This window comes from Verticillium nonalfalfae, assembly GCF_003724135.2.
Source record: "Verticillium nonalfalfae strain VnAa140/NRRL 66861 chromosome Unknown scaffold_188, whole genome shotgun sequence".
Taxonomy (NCBI): domain Eukaryota; kingdom Fungi; phylum Ascomycota; class Sordariomycetes; order Glomerellales; family Plectosphaerellaceae; genus Verticillium; species Verticillium nonalfalfae.
In genome coordinates this window covers 35,244-46,501 of record NW_021167413.1, presented here as the reverse complement: position 1 = coordinate 46,501, position 11,258 = coordinate 35,244, and the positions used below count along the sequence as shown (strand labels likewise).

At 54.7% G+C, this 11,258-nt stretch overlaps 2 protein-coding genes across 2 annotated transcripts; both read left to right on the top strand.

Annotated features, from left to right (window-relative positions):
- Positions 1-1,267: 1,267 nt before the first annotated feature.
- On the top strand, positions 1,268-2,527 carry D7B24_003169 (uncharacterized protein; the record flags this gene model as incomplete). Its single annotated transcript, XM_028637362.1, has 4 exons — positions 1,268-1,489; positions 1,544-1,679; positions 1,733-2,094; positions 2,156-2,527. 4 exons carry the CDS (start codon positions 1,268-1,270, stop codon positions 2,525-2,527), a joined length of 1,092 nt encoding a protein of 363 aa, XP_028490772.1.
- Positions 2,528-3,372: 845 nt separating this feature from the next.
- On the top strand, positions 3,373-11,061 carry D7B24_003168 (uncharacterized protein; the record flags this gene model as incomplete). The annotated part of the gene is made up of 1 exon (XM_028637361.1): positions 3,373-11,061. The coding sequence occupies one exon, from the start codon at positions 3,373-3,375 to the stop codon at positions 11,059-11,061; it is 7,689 nt and encodes a 2,562-aa protein (XP_028490771.1).
- Between the last annotated feature and the right edge of the window lie 197 nt (positions 11,062-11,258).

Genomic DNA, 11,258 nt, shown 5'->3' with positions numbered 1-11,258 from the left:
GTGGTACTAATAATGCCAAGGTCATGAGTTCGACCCTCATACTGACCAGCGATATATTTTGCTAGTCTGCGAGACTTTTTTTCTGGCCTCCATGGCGGTGATGCGCACCATTTGGTCGCAGGAACGGGACAGTCGAGGGGTAGTATTCAGTTGTAGAGCACGGACATCTCTTTTCCGGCTCTCCTGGGAACGGGCGTGGACAGTCCATTGATCAATCAGTCTTGGGATCTAGCTCAGCAGGCCAAAAAGGCTGAACCTGCTAAATGTGCGTACTGTCGAAGTGCTCCGCTGGGCCCGGCTCGGCGCCGTAGCACTTGACCCACCAGTGCCACAACTTCGGCGTCTTCAGGTTCCGACACGGCATGCAATTACGGGCCTTGGCGACGGGGGCATGCCGGGAGCTGAACATTGCGATTGCTGGCAGATTTTGTAGTCGTCAGCGAGACTCGTCATGGGCTTGTTGCTGCGTGCCTCCTCCGTATTGACCACTGGACATGGTATGGTCTGTAACAGCACCGAGTGAGTGCTGTAGAAGGAAGCGGCACAGCATTGGATCAAGGGCTCAGAGCCGACGAACACGACTCCTGGAAGACCACTTCAGCCTAGGAGGAAGCTGTAGTTTAAGGTTTCATGCCAACGTACGTCTTGGTACGAAAATTGATCTGTTTCTCGGTAGGACAGGTGCATGGTCGTACGTATGGCAAATATGCGTCCTGGGCTGTGCATAGAAGCCACTGACCAGGGATGCGTCTGACAACAGTCGAGCAGGCGAATCAGCGACGGATTGAAAAGTGTTGCCTGGAGCGGCCCTCGTCTGAGACGCTGTGGCCTTGTTCGTCATCAATCTGTGAGTGCCAGGCACAGCAAAAGTTTACGAGACGGGAGGCTGACCGACGCGGTACGCAGGGCAGGGGACAACCTCGCTGCTGCGCCGCGCCAGAGTACTGACGCAGTCTAGCCTGCTGCCGAAAGTGGTGTTAGTCGGATGGCTGTGATAGGCCAGCTCGCCAATTTCCATCGTGTCGTGTAGTGTTGTCCGTCTGAGAGCATCTTGCATGCATGGTGGGTTTGCATCCAATCTTCGGAATCAAGCCTGAGAATGCCGTGGGACAGCGATGGCACATTCTATATTAGACATCTTGTCTGCCTGCCTTTGGATGGCTTCGAAATGGATCAACTCAGGCATCATACTCAATTCGAATCCGTTCATTACCTAGCCAACCATCATACGTATCCAGGTTGGTAGCTTGTTAACTTTAATACAACAATGTCCGGCTCAACAACAGCAACGAACGTGCCGAGCGCGACTTCAGCGGCGGCAGAGCCCTCCTGCACGACAGCAGTGCCCGGAAAGTACGGAAGCGTTCCGTATGACGCCTGTAACTCCAACTACAACTTTGAGCCAGACTTTGCGGCCAACTGCGCCTTTGCAGTGCTCTTTGGGTTGACTCTGGGCGCCCACTTGGTGCAAGCCGTGACCTGGAAAAAGGTACGCGAGCTCATCATTTCGAGTCTTGTGGACGCGTTGGACTAATCAGCCTAGCGATTCTGCTGGGTAGTGAGCATGGCGGCCGCGTGGGAATGCACCGCGTTCGTCCTCAAATCAGCCGGTGCGCGGGACCAGCAAAAGCAGATCTACGCCATCCTGGGCCAGCTATTCTTCCTCCTCGCGCCCTTGTGTAAGTCTGTCACCCTCAAGGGATCCTGTATCGAACTAACGGACTCGATGCAGGGATGAATGCTTTCGTCTACATGACCGTCTCCCGACTTGTTTACTACGTCTTGCCGGACCGTAGCATCTGGAACTTGAAAGCCACCCAGCTGACAAAACTCTTCGTCTGGATCGACGTGCTCTGCTTCCTCGTGCAAGCCGGCGGCGGCAGTCTCCTGTCGGGCGATGACATGGAGATGATGCGCATTGGACAGTACATCTACGTTGCCGGCTGCGCCGCCCAGTTGTTCTTCATCGTCATCTTCTGCGCACTGATGGGTCGACTGTACGTCAGGATGCGCGAGGCTCAACGCTTTGACCTCAGGATGACGCTTGTAAAGTCGCTGTTCTGGGCTTTGCTTGCCGTTCTCGTCCTCATCATGGTGAGTTCATCTTTGAATTAAGCACTTTTATCGCACAAGCCCTGCTGACATGTACATGCAGATTCGGATCGTCTTCCGTCTCTACGAGTTCAAGCCGGGCTCGGACTTCGACAGCGAGATCCTGACGAATGAATACTATGCGCTCGGACTTGACGCGCTGCCAATGCTGCTTGGGCTTTTGTTGCTTAACGCAGTGCATCCCGGATGGGTGCTTCGTGGTCCGGACAGCGAACTGCCCCGAGTAACGAGACGCGAGAAGAAAGAGATCAAGCGCCAGAAGAAGGAGGCCAAAAAGGCAGCTAAGCTGACGGCGAAGGAGGAAAAGAGGCAGAAGAAGGCGATGAATATGTTGCACGTTAAAGAGGCTCAACGATCGTCAGACACCTTCGAGATGAATGAGGCGTCGGAACGAGGCGATGCCCAGGTAGTCTGACGAAATGTTTGCTTCTCCGTCCATAACCTACATCAACTAGACAGATAGAATTCAATTGCTTTGACTGAAGCCTTGAGATCATTGTTCGGGACTGACCCTGGGACAATGTGCCCGCCAAGCTACCTGGCTCCAATGTCGGACTCACAGTAAGACCACCCTCGCCGCTCTTGGTCTTCCGCGATTAATGGAAACGGAGGTGAGAATTGTGCAAATCTTGCACGCACGAAAAGAGACGACGGCAGCAACCGTTAGATCGAGATCCCGGTCCGTTTACGAGTGTCTGGTACAGTGTGTGTCTACAGGGGCTGACCTTCTGCAGGTCGCTTTCAGCTGGATGTGCGAGTGACGAGACCGCGACCCCGCCCTTCTACAATCAACAGCTCGCCGACTGGGAACCTTCATTGCTGAAAGAAAGTTTATTTTCTTGACACATGCAACTCTTCGGCACTTCCTATGAACCTTGGTGGATCACATGCCACATGTAAGTGAGGGCTGAATATCTTGACCCGTCTCACCTTCAGCCGCACATCCCACGATGACAGCTCAGTGTGACCAGACGCCTCTCACCATGCGCTGGCCAGCCTTACCGAAGTACATGTGAAGAAAAAAGTATATGGTACTTTTAGGTGGCGTACGCCACAGCTAAGCCCGTCATCCGTTTAAGCTTCAATGATTTCAGGGGTTCACGAGCCAGTTTGACCCTCCGCTGACTTGACATAATCCTACAAAGCTTCATCGTGTTTCAGCGGGGTACGTCGCTCAAGTCAATATTTACCAGCCAAAACTCAACATACCTTCATTTACTCAGGGGTCAGGATAGTCAAGTGCAGACACATGACTAGCCCATGGCCATCGAAGGCGATCCAGGCAAGGCCGCGGCCGGGGCCGGGTATGGTCTGTTCGGCGCTCCGGCACAAGGCTCTCGCTCAGCCGGCCAAGACTTCTTTGACCTATCCACCCTCGGGAGCACCCTCTCGGCCTCATCTGCTCTGCCTGCCGCGCCATCCATAGTCCCGCAAAAGGAGGGCGGGGCCATTTCTGGCCTGGGAGAGAAATACAACGTCAGCTCAGCCTCCGGGACCGGGTCATTGTCGGTGCCTATCCAGACATCGCCCGCCAGGCGCGGTATGCAACCACAGCTCGCGCTTCAGTACGACTCAGGCGCTGGGAACAGCGAGTTCGGCCTCGGGTGGCAATTGCGCGGCGGCGCTTCCATCACACGGAAGACATCCAAAGGCTTGCCTCGATATCACGACCCCGCTTCCGGCCCGGAGTCCGATGTATTTGTCCTCTCTGGCATGGAGGATCTGGTGCCTGTGTTCAAGCAAGACGCATCAGGGGTGTTTCTCCAGGACTCTGCGGGCAATCCCGTCACCGAAGAGTCCGTCCGTGGCAACCATGTAGTGCGGAGGTATTTCCCACGCAGTCGTCAGACTTTTGCTCGAATTGAACGCTGGACGAACCTTGAAAGCCGGGACGACGTGCACTGGCGCGTCGTGACTGAGGAAAATAGCACTTTGGTTTTCGGCTCCGATGCCAACTCCAGAATATTCGACCAGTCAGCCGCGGTCGACGGCACTATTCGCATCTTTTCATGGCTTCAGTCTGAAACGTATGATACATATGGCAATGCCATGATTTTCACCTACAAGCAGGAGGACTCGGCCAACGTCAGTGGTGAGGCAGCACATGAGGCGTTCCGTACGCCTGAGAGCCGGGGGGCCAACCGATATCTGAAAACCATTCGATATGGAAACACGATACCCAACCGATCTCTAGACACCTGGGCTGCGTTCTCGGCATTAGAACTGCCCCAGGACTCATGGAAGTTCTCCGTTGTTTTTGACTTTGGGGAACATAACGAAAGCCTTCCCAGCCCCGTTGAAGTCAGTGCCTGGCGGTCAAGACTGGATCCCTTCTCGACCCACCGGCCGGGTTTTGAGTTACGGACCTACAGACTCTGCCACAGGATCTTGATGTTTCATCATTTCACTGAGCTGGGCCAAGAACCTTGTCTCGTGTCCTCAATGGAGCTCGCATATCGCGAGCACCCATCACTGACGGTATTGGCGTCTGTTCGTCATTTCGGACATTCTTTTGATGCCGCCTCAGGTACAATCATCTCACGCGGCCTCCCACCACTCGAATTCTCCTACCAGGAGTTTCCTTTAGATCAGGAACTCGAAAGATTGACCCCGCGAGCGGTGGACGAGAAAAGCCTCCGTAATCTTCCCGTTGGCCTTGATGGAAGAGACTACCAGTGGATCGACTTAGATGGCGACGGCCTCCCTGGAATACTCATGAGGTCAGAAGCCGCATGGTACTACAAACGCAACACCAGCGCCAACAACGTACAGGCCGGGACAGAGCCACCTCTGGCCGTTGCCCGATTTGGAGAACTAGAGCTGATCCGCACAATTCCGTCAGCGTCTGAACCTGAAATGTGTCACTTTGGTGATGTGACGGGTTCTGGAAAGCTGAATCTCATTCAAACAGCACCCTCAGGATGGGGATACTTTGAACGCGAAGCGGATATTGACACTGGATGGACCAATTTCCGATACATGGCCAGGTTTCCCAATGTCGATGCCTCGAAAGATAGCGTCAAAATGATCGATCTCACCGGAGATGGCTTACCAGATGTTCTAATTTACGAGGACGAAGTCCTGACATGGTACCCTTCGCTCGGCGAAGAGGGCTATGGAGATGGTGTCTCTGTTTCACAGCCTGACTCAGATCGTAGTTCCCCAATCTGTCTTTTCCAGGACACGGAACAAACTCTTTATCTGGCCGACATGTCGGGAGATGGTCTCGCTGATATTGTTCGAATACGAAACTCTGATGTCAGCTATTGGCCAAATTACGGCTACGGTAACTTCGGCCGCATCGTCCAGATGGACGGCGCACCATCTTTTGACTACCAAGATGCATTCCATCAGGGAAGAATCCGCTTGGCAGATATTGACGGCTCTGGAACGACCGATCTCATCTACCTTTCAGGTCAGGGGTTGGACCTGTACATGAACCACTCTGGCAACCAGTTCTCTGCCAGAAAGCGGCTGCCGCCAAGCTTCCCAATTGATAACACCTCCGTCGTCAGTGTCGCGGATCTTCTGGGAAATGGAACAGCCTGTCTCACTTGGTCGACAAGCCTTCCCGCAGAACGCCGAAGTATTCAGTATATAGACTTCACAAAGGGCCGTAAACCGCATCTTCTCAACTGCTTCGTCAACAATCTGGGAGCCGAGACGGTGATACGATATGCGCCATCCACCAAGTTCTACCTGGACGATAAGCAGAGCGGAACCCCTTGGATCACGAGGCTTCCCTTCCCCGTTCACTGCGTGGAGCAAGTGGAGACCATTGACCGTGTCAGTCACAGCCGATTTGCGAAAAGATACAGCTACCATCATGGATACTTTGACGGTGTTGAAAGAGAGTTCCGTGGCTTCGGCCGAACAGACGAGTGGGACACTGGCGTCTTCGAGGCAGCGGCGAGTCCCCGGATGAGCAACGAGGATGCTGCTTGGCACACCCCGCCCGTGCGGACGTCCACATGGTTTCATACCGGAATGTTCGTCGACGAAAGGACCTGGAGCCGCCAGATACAAGCCGAATATTTTGCGGACCATGTGCGTGAAGGGCTTCCGAGTTCGCCATATCATGGTGCCTTATTGCCCGAGTCGGTCAATCCGTTCGATCCACAGGAGATCAGCATCCTGAGGGAGCGTTTCCGGGCACTTAAGGGGAAGCTTCTTCGTAAAGAGGTTTACAGCGAGGACGGATCAGATTCATCCCACATTCCATTCGCTATCGAAGAACACAACTATTCTGTCAAGGTGGTACAAGACGTCCAAGACTCCCATCTCCACGCCGTCTGCACAGTCCAACCTCGAGAAACCGCAAGCTATTATATGGAGCGGGTTGCGGGAGATCCGAGAATCCACCATACCATGTGTCTCGATATTGATGATTTTGGGAGCACCCGAAAAGAGATAAAGATTGTTTACGGTCGGCAGCCAGGACTCACATCCCTGACGGGCCCCGACAAGGCGAAGCAGGAATCGACACATATCTTGTATTCGGAGAACAATATGACCGAAGCAATCGACGAGGGCAATGACTTCAGGCGGCCAGCCGTCTATAGCACGCGTACATACGAGATTTCTGGGTTTCAGCCAGCGGGCAACGCCATGCAGTTCTCGTTTGCAGACTTCGCAGGCGAGAGCAATGACTTTTCTCCCCTGACATCGCTACAAGAAGTTCCCTTTGAGGAAGATCTCAATCTCACGTCACGGCAAAAGAGACTTATCAACAAATCCCGCACCGTATTTCGCAAGGATGACCTGACTGGAATGCTTCCTCCTGGACACCTCGGGAAGCTAGGCCTGGCTGGCGAGAGCCATACCCTCTGCTACACCCCTGGTCTTTTGGCCAAGGCTTTTAGTCGCTTGAGACCCGACGGGACAGAGGAAGCGCTGATAAGAGACCCAAAAATTACCCCTGGCGGCCTTGTAGAAGGATCACGACTAGGCTATGTGGACCTTGAGGGCGACGGGTCTTGGTGGGCAAGCGCGGGAACCGTGAGGTACTCTGAGACATCCACCTCCGACCCAGCCTTGGAGCTCTCTCAAGCCAAGAATCGTTTCTTTGAAGCAATTGCGTTTCTTGATCCGCTCGGCCACGAATCAAGGGTTTCCTATGACTCTTATGTCTTGTTACCATCATGGACGGAGGATGCAGTGGGAAACAGGACAGTGGCCGAGATAAACTACAGAGTTCTCAAGCCCCGTATCGTCACGGATCCAAACGGTAATCGGACAGCAGTGGCGTTCGATGCCATGGGGATGGTGGCAGGTGTAGCAATCATGGGCAAGGAAGGGTCGGGTGAGGGAGACTCGCTTCAGGGGTTTAGGCCAGACCTCAGTCAAGCAGAGATCAACCTCATCCTCTCTGAACCTAAAGGTCCGACCGCATTTGATCTGCTCGGCCAAGCAACCCGGCGCATCATCAACGACTATGGGAGTTTCAGAGAGTTGAAAACACCTGTGCCGTCGGTTGCCATTGCGCGCGTACAGCACACGCATATGCCGAACGACAGGCGAACAGTCGTCAGCATTTCCTACTCAGACGGCTTTGGCCGGATAATCCAAAGCAAGAAACAGGCGAAACCTGGACCGCTCATTGAGGACGGCCCTCTGGTAGGTACTCGATGGATCACGTCCGGTTGGGTTATCCACGACAACAAGGGAAACCCAGTGAGAGAGTTTGAGCCCTTCTTTGACGACACGCATCATTTCAAATTCGACCTCCAGGCCGGATCATCGTCTACCTTGATTTATGATTCCATGTCCAGGATTGTTGCAATTCTGCGTCAGGATCACGCTTTCTTCAAGACGGTCTTCAAAGGCTGGACCGAATCCATCCATGACTTCAACGATAATGTTCTCGTTTCCAACGTCCAGAATGATATTGATGTCGGCCATCTACTTCGCGGTTTGGAAGGTCACGAGTTTCTTCCATCATGGTACGACTCGCGCATCAACGGGCAAGACCCTTTGGAAAAGGCTACGGCAGAGAAGACAGCAGCTCATACGAATACGCCTCGTGTGCTGCACTCCGACGCCCTTGGTCGTGTCATTGTGCAAGTTGACGACCTTGGCTCCGGTCAAACCATAAGTAGCCGATCCAGGTTTGATGCCAGCAACAATATTATTCAGGTTTCAGACCAACTAGGGCGGCTCGTGAGTGCGTTCCAGTTCGACATGAGGGGACATCGCATTTCTGAAGCAAGCATGGACGCCGGGCGGCACTGGTCCTTACCTGATGTGACTGGCCAACCAGTGCTGCAGTGGGACTCAAGGGATTTCCGGCTTCGACATGTGTACGATGCGGCAAACAGACCTGTTGAGACGTGGATGAGCGACAGTGGCGCGAACGAGATCATGACCAAGCAGTACATATATGGCGAATCAGCCTCGGATTCACTGGGGCATAACCTTAAGAACCGGCTGCACAAGAGCAGAGATGGGTCAGGAGAGATGACCATTCTTGATTATGACTTCAAGGGCAACATCATCAGTACCGAACGGAGACTAGCCAGCAGTTACAAGGACACACCAAACTGGGCCGGTGCAGTTGGCCTCGAGGCCCCGCAACACAGCACGGCCACCTTTGACGCGCTTGACCGAACAGTCCTATCAGTCTCGCCAGACATGAGTCAAATCTATATGATGTACGACGACAGCGGTTACGTGGATCAACAATTTGTGAATGTTCGCGGCGAGTCAACTTCCCTTGATCGATCCAATTGGTCTGCCGTCATCACAGGTGTCGATTACAATGCCAAAGGCCTTCTCACGTCTATCTCTTACGGCAACGGCACGAAAAGTAAGAGAACATACGATCCATTACTCCATCGGTTACAAGGCATGCGAACGACCAGGGCGGGCGACCCCAGTCCACTCCAAGACCTCACTTACACGTGGGATCCGACTGGTAACATCACGCACGTCCAAGACAAAGCCCAGCAGGCTATATTCTTCCGAAACAACCGCGTAGATCCGAGCTCAGACTACACCTACGATGCTATGTATAGACTCGTCAAGGCCACTGGACGCGAGCATCTGGGACAGACCAACGGCCGTCCGAATAATCCCTCGGCACCTGGGCCGAACACGGGCTCTATCGTAGACAGTCCCGGCGACGGCAATGCCATGGCTGCTTACGCCGAAACATACGAATATGACCTTGCGGGGAATATCATGTCCGTCGCCCATGCTCTCAGCGACGCGAGCCGTCCTGGCTGGAGGAGGACCTACTCTTACAACGAGCCCAGCTTTCTCGTACCCGGTCAGGTTGGAAACCGTCTTTCCGAAACCAAGGTCGGCTCAATTTCTGAGGCGTACTCCTACGATGCAGGCGGGAACATGACGTCGATGCCTGGCCTTCGCACAATGAGCTGGGATTTCAACGGCATGCTACGAGCCACTACCAAGCAGATCGTCAATTCAGGAATACCCGAAACGACCTACTACGTGTACGACGGGTCAGGAAAACGCGTCCGCAAAATGACGGAGAGCCGAGGCGGAGAAGAAGCAGATAGCCCCGACCCGAGACCCATCAAAGAGACTATCTACCTGGATGGAGTCGAGATCTTCCGCAGATGGGCGCGAGATACGAACGAGCCGACTGTCGTGCGTTCGACCGTGTTCGTTGACCACGACGGACGGAAGGTGTATCAGGCAGACAGTCGAATAGAAGGCACCGACAGTAGTCCAGACAAAAGTACACGATTCTCCCTCGGCAATAATCTCGACAGCGTCACGATGCTGCTCGACGAACAGGCGCGGCTCGTCTCGTATGAAGAATATTTCCCTCATGGTAGCGCATCCTATCAGTCGACGGCCAACCAAAACGAAATACCAAAGCGGCACAGGTACGCTGGAAAAGAGCGGGATGAGGAGACGGGACTGTACTACTACGGCGCGAGGTACTACGCGCCCTGGCTGGGCCGCTGGACATCCCCTGATCCGGCGGGGCTCGCAGACGGGCTGAACCTGTTCTGCTTCGTGCGGAATAATCCTGTATCGTCCACAGACTCTGGGGGTCAATTCACAATGGCGCTTGGGCTTGGCCTCGCGGTGCCAGCGTTTGGCGAGGTTCTCGCGGCTGTGGTCACAACGGTTGTAGCCGTTGCATCGAGTCCCGTCGTCATCACGGGCGCTATAGTAGTCGGCGTGGTCGTGGTTGGAGCCGTGGCATATCAACACTACAAAGAAACCAAGAGCGAGCCGCTGAAGTTCCAGGGCCCCTGGCCGGTCCCGGCCCCAGCGAAACCTGCCGAACCCGAAACGGTCCCGGAGCCAAAACCAGCCCCGCAACCGGCCCCGCAACCCAGCCCGGAAACAGTACCTCAACCTCGGCCGGCGCCAAAACCAGAGCCGGCGCCGGCACCAAAACCCACGCAGGGCCCCAAACCAACCACACCGACTACAAAGCCGGCCCCCACACCACGAAAAACACCTGATCCCAAGCAGACGCCAAAGGCAAAGCCCAGACCGCGCATCCAGCCGACCAACCCCGATAAATGGGACAGGTCGCAGCCGCAGCAGCACCACGTGTTCCCCAAGGAGAGCTGGTGGTTCTGGAAGGCAATCGGCATCAACATTGATGAGCCGGAGAACGTTGTGTGGATGGCGGCCTGGTACCACCTCCTCGTCGTGCACCCCGGCGGCTACAACGAAAGCTTCAAGCACGAAATTGAGCGGTGGGTCGACTGGGATGTCTTTGATGCGTCCAAGGGGCGCAGGCTCGAGTTCCGGGAGCCCGAGACGGGGAGGCGGCTTTCGGCAGGGGACGTGCGAGCGCGCTTTGAGGCGCTGGGCGCGGCGCTGCAGCTACGCTGGTTTGTCATGGGAGTCGCGACGCCGTCGGCCGTCCCGTATCTGCGGGGCTGGGACAAGGTTCGCTTCGGGGAGAGGCCGCATAGTCGGGAGGAGTTCTTGCGGCCAAGGAATACCTGGGGACACTAGAGGTTATGAAGGGAAGGAGGAGTGCCATCGGATCACGCGATGCGGGTTATCGTACGTGCTGGGGGGTTCTTCGTTCGTTGGTATGCCAGGGATTGGGAGCTGATACTTTGTTTGGACAATAAGTTCTTGGTTACGACGAAGGCAGTGGTTCCTTTGTTAGGGTGTGTGCTTCGTGAGTTTTTATTTTGACTTGACAC